The following is a 15,202-nucleotide window of genomic DNA, read 5'->3' as shown; positions in this document are numbered from 1 at the left end:
AATAATATATTACAGAGTACTACTTTATTATAATATACTATACTAACTGTGCTATACAATTCAAAGTTTAAAATCCCAAACAGAAATATTTATTTAGATACAGTTAATAAAACACCACCATCTTTACAAACAAATAAATAATATTTAAAAAAAAAATAATAATTTACAGTTTGAAATTACTAAGCTTCGAAGTTTGTGTAGAATGTTACAAACTTTAATAAGCAGCTTTATTAGGCGTAGTTTTTGAATAGAAATTGTATATTTCTGACAGTTGATAGTTATCGTTGAATTAAACTGTCGGAAACATATGGACAATTTCTATTCAAAAACCTGTACACCCCATCCTTCTGAAAGTAAAAAGTGTTCGAACAAGACTTTTATTTGAATGTTTAAAAACTGTAATAAATTCTTTAGGAAAAGATCTGTAAAGGATTTTGGGATAGTATTAAAAAATAAACAATTCGAGATCTGACAGTCAACTAATTCATGAATAAAATATGTATGAAGTTTCAAGGATTTTTTTTCTCAGAAATTACTGCACTGAAAAATTTAAAATAACGATATATTGCAAACTATTATTTTTAAAAAGTAATAAATTTATAAAATTTGAAAAATTCTAAGATTTTTATTCTATTTTATCCCATCTCCATCAAAAATTTCGCCACGGGACTCGAGCTTCGCCACTTGGTGAGTGAACATGATCTGTTCGTTCACTCACCAAAGCAATCTTTTCCCAACACGATAACTATCGATTTGTGTTTTGATGAAAAAAGATCGATATTCCTAACTTTTTCTTTTAATATTCTTTAGAGCTTTGTTGTATTATTGTAATGTAAATGAAAAATCAAAATTAAAGAGTTAGTTCCGTTTAACGAATTCGATACGTTTATTATCATTACGTCCAGCCAAAACAATTTCGATTTCTATTCAAAGCCAACATTTCACGAATCAAATCGATCTCTCCGGTCCTAAACTATATCTTTTGATATCTAACAAAATCTATCTTCTTGCAACATCTAGTTTTTACCTCTAATTTTTTAATCATTAATAGAGCTTTACTTAGAGCTATTATAAAATATATTATAAACAATTTTACTGTGATAGTTTGTTTTGTTTTTTAGTGAGATTTCTTTATATTACTATTAAATATTAATGAAAAAGATCAAAGAACTAATTTCATATGCTATAAGAAGAATTATATAACAATATAAACTTATTTCAGGATACGTATTGCCTTTTCTATTGGTCATTTTCAAACATATTCATCTTCTGAGTCACAATATTAAAATTTAGTTTAAACTTTACTAATCTTGGAAATATCCGTAATCATGTATTTAAAATTTTGTTTATTCCATTTATTGTTTTATTTATTTTTTTACTGTGGTGTTTTATTATCTGATAATTAATGTCCAGAACATGACTATGTAAATTGTAACTTTTTCTTCTTCACCATATTTCATCTTAAATAACTTAGTTCAGGATTAGACTTCTACTGCTTTTCTTCAAAAAGTAAAAATTTGCATATTCTTGTTCTGAAGATTAATAACAAGATATAAAAGCACCAAGGAAAAATATGACCTCAGTAAAAAAATAATTGAGAATTAGCAGAAAGTTAAATAGATCATTACATAATAAATACTTCTAATATTTACATACATATGTGTGGGGGTGGGTAGCTTATTGGTAAGGCACTGGGCTATTAACTTCAAGAACTCGGGTTTGAATCCGGGAGTGGCAGATAATTATTTTGTGATTCACTGCAACCGTGAATCAGACCTTTAGATTCCCCTTTAGAGCCCCCGGGTCCATCCAACTTGTGTGAATTAAGTGCGCATCCTTAATTGCGTAAAAATCAAGCGGTCTAGCGTAATTCTGACCTCACCACCTCCTTGTCCAACCGTTGGTCATCGTTACATAGTTTTGCTCTTTTTTTTTTTTTTTTTTTTTTTTTAGATTAGATACTAAGGGGCATAAGAACCATTTTTTCTCTTGACAAATCTTTTTTTTCCTTCTTCAACAAAAATCATCATGTGTCTCACTGGCAATTAAAGAGAGGGCTGCAAAGGAGGAGAAGAAGGGATCATGGGAGTTAGTTCATCTATTTCGATATCTTTACTCCTTCATCATCATCATGTCCATCAACAGCAACAATTTCAATACATCCTAAATCGAAATTCATTCTTTAAACTCTTGTTAATCAAAAAATGTTTTCTTTCGGCCACCCCTTACAACCATGTGTAAATTAGTAGATTTTGTCTGTCAATTAATTTTTTTTTAAATTAATTTTCAATTAATTGTTAATAAATAAGTTTTAATAAAATTGGGGCAAAAAAGAATATGTTCCTAATGAAAAGTTAGGAATAAAAGAAAAAAAAAATTGAGCTAATGTCATTGGCGGTTCCAGAGTGAAGGAGAAGGAACCCTTGTCTCCTTTGAAGGAATAAAAAAATTTTAATTATTGGAATAATTTTTTTATTAAATTCTCCTTGGTTTTATCGTAAATTACGAGCACTTGGACTAAAATACTTTTAAAAAGGGAACAGAATAATAACAAACGCTTACGGGAATCATACCGCTTTATTTTTTATTATTTTTTTTTCTGATCCCTCTAAAACAGAAAAAAACATAAATTAGTGGATGGTTTACTATGGGATGAATAATAAATCATGTTGAGTATCACCTTTTACTACCTTTGGTATTTTAAGTTTACCTGTAATAATTATCTATTAATTGTGAAATGTCAATTCTGTACTAGTAAAAAAAGAATCCGCAGGTGACGGGCCTCCTCATGTTGATTTTCGCATAGAAGATAGAAATAAAAATAGTTATCATTAAAGACAATTGATAATGATAAAAATAATAAGGAAGTCGAAGAGAAGTGTGGGGGGAGAGGAGGGGGTGCATCAGAAGAAGGAGTTATTAGGTGATGTTAATAGGTTTTTTGGAACCTTTCCTGCCCTGCCACCTCGCAGGAAGGGGGGATGGGGTGATAGATTGGAAGACTGATACTGTTTTATTCTCTGTGTAATGCTCCTTATAAACATTCTTGGTGTTTATTTACATAGGGAGTTAGGATTAAGGTGGTATACGGGCCTTGTCTTGCCATAACTCGTAAACAAAACAATATCCGTTTTATAACCGAAGAAAACCAAAATGTTCGATATGAAATACATACAAATTTCAAAATATAATAACAATTTATCTTGGTAGTCATCGTTAACCGTGTTTTGGATTCTGTCTTTTATCTTCCTTAGCTACAAAACAATAGAAAGTTACATTAAACATTTAAAAGCCTTAATGTGTTTTTTGGCACTTCCCCTTAATGACAATTTCTAGACCCACCTTCAGCAAATGTTACAGACGAAGGAAAACAAAAAGATATACAACATAATAATGCATAAAAATAGGGATACATATTTTCATCACATAAAAAAACTACAATCTTGAATATTTAAAATTGTGTTTAATGTGTACAAGTTTATTAAAATCCAGAGATTTCAAGACCTCTAATATTATTTTTTTTAAATTACTGTTTTTAAAATCGTTCGTTCGCTTGCATTGGACTATGTTTATTACCGAATTTCATGCTCATGAAGGAGGTGTTTAGAAGAGTTCATAAGCTCTTTTTTGAGAAAAGGCTTATATAATGTTGTGGAGCGTGCTGTGCATACATGAATATCATTAGCTCTAAGTAGTAGGCAATATGACAAGGATATAGTGGCTAAAGCAGAGCATAAATCTTCATAATAAATAAGGATAATGAAAAGAAGGAAACGGCGATAAGGAGACAGTATAGAGCAAAGAGGTAGGTTGCAAGTGTGAGCCAGCCCATGACGACCTAATGTATTCTCCAGAGCAAGCTTTCCCTACAGCTCATTACCTCTCTCTACATCTTGTCAGGAAAAACACTCGTTTGCATAAAATTTTACAACCTCTCATTCCATTTTCTCTTCTAATTAATTCCTCGGTAATTATTTGAGGAAATAGTCCTCGTTATGTGACCCACTATAGCTCTAGCCGACACCTCTCGAATTTGGAAAGCGTGGTCACTAGTAAGCTCTCCAATGTACCCTTCATTGAACTGTGCCAATGAATGACGCGATTTTATTTTCATTATAAAGTATTTATTAAAGCACAAATTTAGCTGGTAACTGGCTGTTGTGTAGTTCCATAGTTCGTTCCATGATCGGAAAGAACTCAGGTACACAAGGGCACATGAACTGTGTCTGAGTACCATTCTCCTTTTGAAGGGGATCCATGAATAAAGATAAGGGCCACACTCGTGTCCAGCCAGTTTGGCCCAATATCTGCCAATATTGGCATTGGACTAGTAATGTGGTCTGTGTGTTATAGGCAATGATCGTCAGATGGTTGTAGAAATTTGTACATCTGCAAAATAATATTTAAAAAAGTAATATTTATCTATTAATTAATCTACATAAGAATATCTTTTTGCTTTAGCCCTGATGAAAACTTTTAGTGTGGGTCGAAATGTTGGCCATTAATAAATAGCTGATACTATTTGTTACTGATTTTTCTTGACCGTAACCCTATCTCCTTCAAATTCATATATGGTCAATCATCGATATATAATAATTAGTTTTTGCCACACTTAATAACGGAAACTCATTTCTAGCGGTCCTAAAATTCTCTACTTTTTCTGAGTTAGGTACTCAAAAACAATTGTGAGCGACTACTCAACTGTGTAGAGTTACTAATACTATACACAGCATACTGATCAGCCTAATAGACAATATTAATTGGGATGATAGATAATTATTAGAGAATAATTGAATACATTTTTTTTTCCCAAGTAACATAACAAAACAATATTATAGAATAAATATTATTTTTAATAAAGTTTATTCGTCTTTTACGAATTAATTTTTTTTTTAACAACTTAATTAAAGTTTTTTTATTCGCTCATAACTCCAAAACAATACTCTAAAGTATATTAAAACAAAAAACAATTACTTAATTCTGTGCCGATTAAGTAACATAACTTAACAATTGCGTTAGGTAGCATGGTAAACCACCTGCCCGGTTGTTCCCTAAGCTCCAATCGCTGGTCTGAAGTGCATATACAACCAGAACATATCACAACCAAATTATTAAATAATGGTACTCATTCAAGTAGAATTTAACGCTCTTTAATTTATTTTATCACAACTCTTTCGCAAAAACCCAATTTATAATTCTTTTAAATACATAAACTCGTTTCTCGTATTTTTTAGATCGCCAGAAATGCATTTCTGTCTTATGTGTGGTAGAAATTAATTTTTAGTTTCTGCAGATGTATGGTAAGTCTTATTAGTACAAGAGCCGGGAAGAAAAAAAGGCAGTTATCTCACCCCAATTTTTGATTACTTCAATGAAAACTAGGTATAATTACGAGTCAAAATTGATGAATCTATCAAGTATAGGTAGATGGAATAAAAAATGGCGGCTGTTTCAAAACCTTAAAAAAACATTATATTTCATTCGGAGCTCTATATCTTAAAAACTACCAGCAATACTAGAAAATGTAAGAGAACATTATTTAAAGAAGAGTAAATTTACTAAAATATTAGCCCTAAAAGAGCTATTTACGTCAAATAGTTCTCGAGATACAGCTTTTTAAAAAGCAAAATTTCTTAAAAATTTACTGAAAAATTAGTAGTTAGTTAATTTATTTTGAGAAATCTATATCTCAGGAAATAAGTGATGTACAGATGTCTTTTAGCACTCAAATAAAGCTAGTTTAATGGACTATAAAGAAGTTTATGACCTATATCTTCGTAGGAATAGTAGTTTTCATATTTGCTAAAATAAATTGATTTATAGTTGTTCGGACAATAAGTTTGATTTATGAAAAACTTCATTTCAAAAACCATTAGAAATACAGATGTCTGCCAGCACTCAAATTAAAGGAAGTTAAATTTACTATAAAATAGTTTATAATGTTTATGTTTGTAGGAGTAGTAGTTTTTATGATATTTGACAAAATAAACTCACAAAATGTTAATTTTTAGTTGTTCGTATAAAATGCTGGATTTTTGAAAAAATATATCTCTAGAACCATAAGACACACATATGTCTGCCAACACTCAAAATAAAGGAAATTTAACTTATTATTAATTTACTTATCTTCGTAGGGGTAGTAATTTTTATGATAACAACAATAAATCAATCTATTTTAACTAATTTCATGAAAACTACTACTCCTACGAAAATAAATAGGAATTAAACTAGCTTTAATTTGATTGCTATTAGCCATCTGTACGTCAAATGGTTTTTGAGATATAAATTTTTCAAAATAAATTCACTAACTATTGATCTTGCAGTACGTTCCATACAACATTTTTATGAAATGTTGCTTTATAAAAAGCTATATCTCGAGAACTATTGAATGTAAAAAGCTCTATTAGGGCTTACATTTTAGCAAATTTACTCTACTTTAAATGATGTTCTCTTAGATTTTCTATTATTGTTGGAAGTTGTAAAGATATGGAGCTCCGAATAAAAAATTAATTATTTTTAACGTTTTGAAACAGCCGCCATTTTTTATTCCCCTACCTATACTTGGCAGACTCATCAATTTTTACCAGTAATTATACATTGTTTTCAATTAAGTAATCAAAAATTGGGGTGAAATAACTAACTTTTAATAAATAATAAACTTTTTTCTCCTCTTGGGTTATTTGGACACCATCTTCAAACCTCTCGAGGGTTGACGATATATTTTTTTGTTTATATTTTAATGTCATTGGAATTGTCCATACAGCCAGGTATAAATTCTTTATTTGTTTTCCGATTATTTTTACCATGTTAGGGGTCAAAGTTCTTCATTTTGTGGGACCGCCACTCAATGAAAAAAGACAATGCCCCAGGCCGGATTCAAACCGGCAGAACCAATAGACCTCAGAATGGTACGACTGTGCCCAACCACTGAGCTATGCACGATATTATTTGGGATATAAACTGGGAATGAACAATATAGTATTGGGTATGTAACTTCTGAGCATGGAGTTTGTAATAACAGGAGAATTATCTCTTTCGGGACTAATCTCCAAATAAATGAAATATTGTTATCTTTATGGATAATTTATTTTATGGTACAATAAGAAGAGTCCAGGATCCTTAATATTTCGGATTATAATAAGGCCTTGTAATATTATGGATGGAATTGGTTGGATATTACGTAAACGTAATAATAGTTTTTTTTTTTAGAATTCGTAAACATGTTATTAGGAAGATACGAAAAAAAAGATACAGAACTAGAAGTACTATTAAATTGGATAAAGTGCTTTTAAATAGTTATTGTATCTCCTCTGTTGAACGCGAGGGTGGTGGACACAAATAAAATGTTTTTACTGTTATTACTGTTTTATTAGTTACGGTTAAATAACATAAAATGTTCTTACCGTAGTGAGAACTAACAACACCAGTACACTAACAATGGCTAGCTGATAACCTCCCACTTCTGTTACCAACCGGCTTATGATACAATCCATATATTCACAGTTTGCCACAGAGAAACATGTATATAATAAAAAATGAATTTTTACATCGCACTTTTAACATCCTCCACTTCGTAAAGGTGTACCTACTTCAATAAAGGCCTATTTCACACAATGCCAAGTTCGTGGTTACCAAGTTACACTAATTTTCCTTCAAATTTGAGCTATATTTGAAAAGCCTTTTCTCAAACAAGATTAAGGTTTTTTTAAGAAAAAAAATCACCTTCTTGCACAACCGTTGATTTAGTAGCAGTACTTCCTTTCAAAGTACTGCACCCCTGACTCTCCAAACGAGTTTATAGAATAAATTTTATTTTATTCGTCATTTCAGAAAGTATACGAGAGGAGCTTTGTTTGAAATATGAGTAAAGATAAATACTGTAATAAAATAAGTAGAGAATGAAATTCAAAGAAATTAATCCGAGGCCGTTCTCATATTGATCCTCTACTTTCCTCCTAATTCGGGACATGTTGGAGGAGCTGTTTTCGAAATATAAATCTGGCAAGTAAAATATGTTTACGCAGGCGTGAGCTTAGTACTGGGAGGATAATCTGATGAACTCTAACAGAGTCTAAGTTTCCCTTACCATCTCTAAAAACTACATGAAAGGCGGAGTTACGTTCCAATCGATTTTACCCAAACGCAAATTTAACACCAGGGCCCTGTTTCATAATGAAAGCTAATAGTATTAGTTCATATTTCAAGTGAAGAAACTAGTGTGGTAATAATACTAATACTTATTTTTTTCATCATAGGGTTGACTATTTATTAGTGATATTACAGAAATTAAAAAATAGTAAAGTACAAGTTACTATTCTACAAGTCAGTGTAATTGAATTAAGATACATCTACACGACTAATAGTATTAGTTTGTACTTCATTATGAAACAGGGCCCAGATGGACACGGAACTATATTTGTACCTTGATATTTTTTTTTCTCCATGAGTGCAAAGCTTCAATTTATTTAGTCAATAACAAAAACAAAAAATTGCTCCTGAATTGTACAATGGTGCTGTTGAATTGCGGGGAATGTGAAGCGCCCACTCTACAGGTGTGGAATCGGCAAGCAGAAAGTATAATATTGTTTTATCAGTCCATAATTGCTTCTAAATGGTAAAAACAATCGGACCGTAATAGAGATAGGATAAAGAGAAAAGCGAAATCCCCCCCTCCCCCGCAACTAAACAACCATGAATAAAGAGTTATGCCAGGAGAGGATTGAGCAATTCATTTGTCGTACTTGGACATGCTTCAATTCATTCTGAAACAGTCCCCTGTAATCCTATCATTGTGAAACTTTTCAACTCTCTCTTTCTCAATATTTCCTTTTACTGTCAAATTATTTTTTACTTTCTGACAAATAATTATCAGAATATGTTTTAATGTTTCAGAAAGCAATTGTAGAAGATATTTACTCCTTTACTGGGTATATATAATTTCAGTTTAAAACAAAAATATGAAGCCTAACAGTTGTCAAAACTGTTTAAGCATTTGTAATAATTAATATTGTTTTAATCCTGCGATATTAGTTGTTTCCTCTTCGATCCATTCGAAATATAAGTGATTTTATGCTCATTCTTATAAACAATATAATATTATTTAGACAGTTTATTCATCTCAAATAAATGTTAAAGCAGTACACAAGGGCTTATCCAGGATCAAAACTAGGGAGGGCAAGCCATACTCAATCAGATTCTGGCATTTCCATGGAACAAGTGAATAAAATCAAAATTTTAAAAAAATGATATATAATTATAGTAGTGTTTTAGTAGTTATTACAATTATTTGTTTTCACTTCTAGGGGGGGAGCTGCCCCCCTCTGAGTACGCCCATACTGCACGCTTTATAATGACTATCTTCAAGTAACAATTTACTTAATAATTAATAACGTTACCCCACTGGAAAATACCCCTTTAGTTTTAAAGTTAAGATTCAACTACCCTTAAACTAATATTAACCCTTAGTTGTACTCGCTAAGACCTCATAGCCTGGTCGTGCAGATGTTTTATTGGGAATAAGGTTGTTGGTAGGAACCCACGGGTCTAAATAATTTGAGGCATGAAAATTTAAAATTGGTTGAGCTATTCGCTTAGTCAGAAACGGAGAGAATAAACATCAAGAGATTTTTTTTTTTATTTATTTATTGATATTTACAACTGTATAAAAAATCCAGCAAGTAAATTTGATCATAATGACATAATAATATGATACAGCATGTAGAGAAACTACCCAGTAGTAGAACTCTAAAAACAGTTTACAATATAAGGTCACGAGACCATCTTCTTTTCAGGCCCCTCGGAGGATTGCCAGGAATGGAAGAGGAAGCGAGGTTAGAAACTAGTGGGTTTGGGTGGTTAGGGAGTATCGAGAGATTTAGTGCAGTATTTTTTCAATGCTTTGGGCTCAAATTTTTCCATATATTCTTGTAATATCAGTGTGTAATTTGAGCAATAAAACATATGAATCGATTAAGTTTTTAGCTCAAGATAATGTTATATTAGCACAGAGGGAAAGACTAAACGCATTTTTAGGATCTTGAGGTCTGCTTGTTTCAAAACATTCACGATATCTAACTTAAAAATCGGCAGAACCCATCTTCCTCTCATCTGGAAGATTATAATAAATACCCAAAAAGTTTTATTTATCCTATTCGTGGCTAGTCGGGTAAAATTATCAATGAAATCAGTACAATTTTTTTCACAATAATTTATTGGTAACTATAACCTAGTAAGTTATTTAATGAAGTTAATAACATTTCATTCATTAAGTAATGGCCAAGCTTCATTGAAAAAAGATCATATGTTTGGTGGCGAAATGGTAACTCATTCAACCTAATCTTAATTCACAAAGGGAGGCTACGCACGTGAGATTCCCGATTTCAATGAAACTTTTTTTGGGTACTACTCGATTGAAAAATATTAGACTGTGTTCGAGGGTTCTTGACAATGCCCTTTTAGAGCCAAGAAAAAATATTTTACAATATATTTTTAAAAAAATTTTTATATCATGTACCAATCGATTTATTTTTTTTTCATATAATAAGAACAAAAGATTATGTATCGTATCAAATGAATGTAAGTGTGTACAAAATTACAAAAACCAAAAGTCGCTTATTGGAAAGTGTACCGAAAACATTTTGTTTAGAAAAGATCAAGTCAGATATGTTTTTATTAGGGCCTCCCATAGCCTAGTGGTTAAGACACCGTCTAACCAATTAATGTCTATTGGCGGTGCCGGTTCGAATACAGCCTGGGACGTTGACTATTTTCATTGAGTGGTGGTCCCACAAAATGAAGAACTTTGACCCCTAACCATGGTTAGGAAGTGTAGGACTCCAATGGGGAGTCTTGGCCGAAAAAGAAAACAAAACAAAAAAGTTTTTATTACCATTTGAAAGCCTTAAATACGAATTTTCATATAAATTAGAAATTATAAGGCTTGATTTTTTTTTTTCCGCCGTTCGTGAAATAAATCCATAGCTACTCACAATGTTATCCAACATAATTACAATTGTCAGAAAGCTTACTCTTATTCTTTCAAACCGCGTAAATATCTTCAGATTCCTTTTTGGCGTCTTCAAAACCCAAACATACAAGTTTTTTACAAAAATAAAGAAATAGTTTACAAGGCTCATTTCTGAACGTCAGCTGGTCTGAATTGGACCATAAATGAACCCATAGTACAAGTTACTGCCGAGCATATTTTGCTTTAACCGGCCACCATCTCCTCTTCAGCCCCAGTATTATTGGGTGAGTCACAACTTATAAATATATAATAAGTTTTGAAATATATAACGACTTCCAAGAAGCAAGGTCAATTACCAGATTTAATTTTTTTTTTTTTAATCTATTCATTGATCAAACTTCATTGCAGTTGTTATAAATTTTAAAATATGTCATGTATTTACAATTTGTGACTTATCCTAAAATATTTGGACAGATTATAACTTGAATAAGGTATCCTTTATAAAATTGGAAATTATAGTTATTTTTGTAACTTTAAAGAAAAGATCATTTAAAAATAAAATATATTATTTTTGTCTCATCTTTTTAAAAGGACAACTCTTATTTATTGTTAAAACCCAAAGAAATAGTTATTTCAGATCACCTTTCCAGTGGACTTTTCACCCATATGTTTTTCTGTTTTGGTTTTTGTTTTATTTTGTAATTAAAAAACATATGTTAACTGTTATTTGGATAAAATACTTCACTGAAGTAGGCCTTCTATGTATAAGAGTGTCACAGGTTTATACAGACCTCGTTCCAAGGACAGAACAGCATGAGTTGCTATTAAACATCGAGACACACTGAAGAGGACTCCTAGGCAGTCTACTTTAAGATTTTTGAGGTATCAAGTCAGTGTTGATTTATACACCTTCATCCACCAAGCAGAGAATCGATTCCCCACAGGCTTTCCGTCATTGTTTTGGAGACTCTACTGGGACTTTTCTGAGGTACCAAATTTGTGTTAGTTTCTGATGCTTTCACCCACCATTCTGGGATTCAACCATCTACTTGCTCACCGCCACTATTCAGCCTCTGAGTCTTTGGAGGAGAGTATTATGAAAGGCCATCACCCACCAAATTGTCACCAGCCCTTCACCATTTGGATGATGGCAGCCATCTCAGAAGAGATTTGAAGACTATATCTATTTTTTGATATTCACATATCAACTAGCTTCTATTCTTTCGCCTACTGTGAGTGATTTTCTTTTTGTTATTTTATTCAATCTCTAGTGTTTTGTTTTCTAGTCATTATATTGTATAAGAGAGTTAATTATTTTATTTTTGTCTCTATTTATTCTATAAGATTAAGGTTAATTTTTTTTATATTTAAGCATCTTAATTTTTTTTCTCCTTTGTTTATTATTATTTCTTTAATTAGAGACAATTGATAAATAATTGTTATAATACCTTTTTTTTTGTAATGAGAGAAGGGTATAGGTTTTTATATTTCATTTATTTACATTTAATATTATTAAATTTATGTATTAATGAAAAGAATGTTTTCTTTTACTATTTTATTTTGGCTCTTTGGGGGGTTTTCATTTTCAGGCCCTCTATCAATTATTAAAATCAAAACAGTAATTGGTTTTTACTCTGGGGAAGAGGTTTGCACATTTTCTTTATGAAAAGCCCCTCACCATAAACATTTGTTAACTGAATACACCATTTTAAAAATGATTGGATTAAATATATGTATCAGAAATAGAATTACAAAGGTAACAATTTTAGAAAAAAATCTGTCATAACAAAACAGTCCTAAGTACAACCCATTGAAACTTTAATCAATAGAAACATAAATTAAAATTTTTAATAGATACTACAGATACTATTACTGTATGTAAGTTTTGATAGAAGAAATTTTTTTTTTCCTTGTTTCAAAACTTTTACTCCTTAATTTTCATCTCAAATAAAAACCCTTAGGTGAGATTTAATGTAAATAAACTTTTAACTCCTTTTAAAAGGTTTTTCCTCTTTACTTATGAGTGTGTGTATATGTACATTAAATTACGAAGAGAACAATAGAAAGATTAAACATAAAGAATTAAATAGATCAGTTTATAACAATAAAAAAATTTAATTTTATCTTGATCAAAATTACCAGACTCAATGAAAGGGTCATACAAAGTTAATGTATATAAATATGATTAGGACCATATTGCCACAAATAAATGATCAAGTATATCAATATTATATCCTTTTGTGTTAAAATATATTACGTCTCGAAGTAAGTAAAAAAAAATTAATTCAGCCTATTTTTTCGCAAATATCCTCGCCTTGATTGATCCCATAATGCAGCTCATCGCAAACTTGGTAGGCCCAAGGCATGTGCTTTGTAGAAAAAAATATTCCAACCTCGCCCTTATTACTGACTGTTATAGCTCCAACCATGATAGTTTTCTTCATTCTCTTTGCCATATGATCACACGCAGCAGTCGCAGCATCCTGGGCAGATTTTCCTAATTTGCATAAATATTGTTAGTGTTGAATATATACAGAAAAAAAACATATAACTCTTATCTAATAACTGTTTAGTGAGAAAACTAAATCAATCAAGGTTCTACTTACAAAAAAGTGGAAAATAAACTGAAGAAATTTGCAATTAATTATATTCCTTATTACCTTGTTTCATCAATGACAATACTCGATGAGAAAAGTTGTATTGCAAGATGAGTTCGCCATGGCCAGTCACAGCTATAGCTCCGATTTCATCGTCACTATACCCTCCACACCCTTAAAAAAAAAAACAAACATTAAGATTAGATGCATTATAAATTGATGGGAAACATTAAGTTTAGAATTTATCGCCCTTGAAATCAATCAGAAGATATTTAAGTTTTCAATGCAAGTTGCTTATAATTGTAAATTTAAAAAATAAAGAAGGTTATAATAATTCCTCAAAAAAATATGACTCAATAACCTTAAAACTATTAAATCAGTTGCATTTATTTTATACAAAAACTCTATTATTTTTTCATTGTTTCATCTAAATAAAGTGCAATTTCTAATTCATAGTTATTATTTACAACACCTAAGTACAACTTTTAATTTCAGTATACATAAATATTTATAATATTATCAATTTCCATATTTCTTAATTACAGCTATATCTTTTAACATTTATTTAAAATATTCAATTTTAAATAAAACTGACTTAATGTTAGTTTTATTTAAACAATAAAATGATGACATTGTGGTATTCTAAAAATACGTTCCAATTTCAATATTCATTTCAAACAAATATTTCAACTTATATGTTATTTTATTAACAGAAATGATTAATAACAAACAACTTTAACTCGCTTATTGTAATTTTTACATAAAATATTTTGAATTAACACCAAAAAAAGGCAAAGTTCACTCTAATAACAAATGCAATTCAATGTAATAAGTGTAAACTGATATATCATTAATTCAATTAAATTACTATGTTCTTTATACTAACCTGGAATTGGTGAGTCTCCGATCCTTCCTCTATATTTGCCCGTCAATCCACCAGTAGAGGCTCCAGAGGCGACATGACCAGTCATATCAACAGCAACGCATCCTACAGTATCTCCACTAGCTGGCCTTATGATATAAAAAAATTACAGATTAAAAAAGAAGCAGCAATAAACTTTGTTTTAAGATTAAAAACCATTATTAAATCAGTATATTATTTCAGTAGGCTAATTAGATTAATATTTTTGTTTGTTATTCAAAAGATAAATGCCTTATAGCAATTGTTTTCATTATAGTCCTTGCATTAACCACAATTTATGTTTCTATCTAGAGAAAATTTTATATGTTTTATATTACTTCAATTTTATATATTTTTCATGTGAAATTTACATTTAAAATTAGAAAAAATTCTTTCATTGAGTATTTAATAAATTGTGACATTATTTTTTACTCACTTCAATACTGTTCAACTTAGATTGTTTTAATATACTCTGTTCACATAATAAGCCTTTAAAAAATTTTACCTCATAAATGTACATACATATGGACCAGAAGTCCATTGTTCCAACACAATTTTCTATACAATTGGGTCATAATTTCTTTATGGCTAGTCTCGGCTTGCTCAAACATTTTGCAAAGAAGTATAATATTGTTTTCAAGAATGAAAATTGTGAGTGTGAGTGTTATATTGTAGCGAACTTTTTATTATTATTATATTGTAATAATTTTAAAAAATATAAAAATTAAAATAAAAAGA

At 30.4% G+C, this 15,202-nt stretch overlaps 1 protein-coding gene across 1 annotated transcript in view; it reads right to left on the bottom strand.

The window, feature by feature from the left end:
- Positions 1-13,095: 13,095 nt before the first annotated feature.
- Positions 13,096-15,202, bottom strand: part of LOC106680514 (isoaspartyl peptidase/L-asparaginase) — a 10,821-nt gene continuing 8,714 nt past the window's right edge. Inside the window, exons 5-7 of the mRNA XM_014420289.3 lie at positions 14,450-14,574; positions 13,627-13,737; positions 13,096-13,463 (exon numbers count right to left, since the gene is read on the bottom strand). Of these exons, the coding sequence (XP_014275775.1) occupies positions 13,252-13,463; positions 13,627-13,737; positions 14,450-14,574 (448 nt within the window). The 3' untranslated portion in view covers positions 13,096-13,251. The remainder of the gene's footprint in view (positions 13,464-13,626; positions 13,738-14,449; positions 14,575-15,202) is intronic.

The sequence above is a fragment of the Halyomorpha halys genome, unplaced genomic scaffold, assembly GCF_000696795.3.
Source record: "Halyomorpha halys isolate HHAL.00 unplaced genomic scaffold, Hhal_1.1 Scaffold18.1, whole genome shotgun sequence".
NCBI classification, from domain to species: Eukaryota; Metazoa; Arthropoda; class Insecta; order Hemiptera; family Pentatomidae; genus Halyomorpha; species Halyomorpha halys.
Note: the sequence above shows the minus strand (reverse complement) of the source record. Positions and strands in the feature narration are given on the sequence as shown.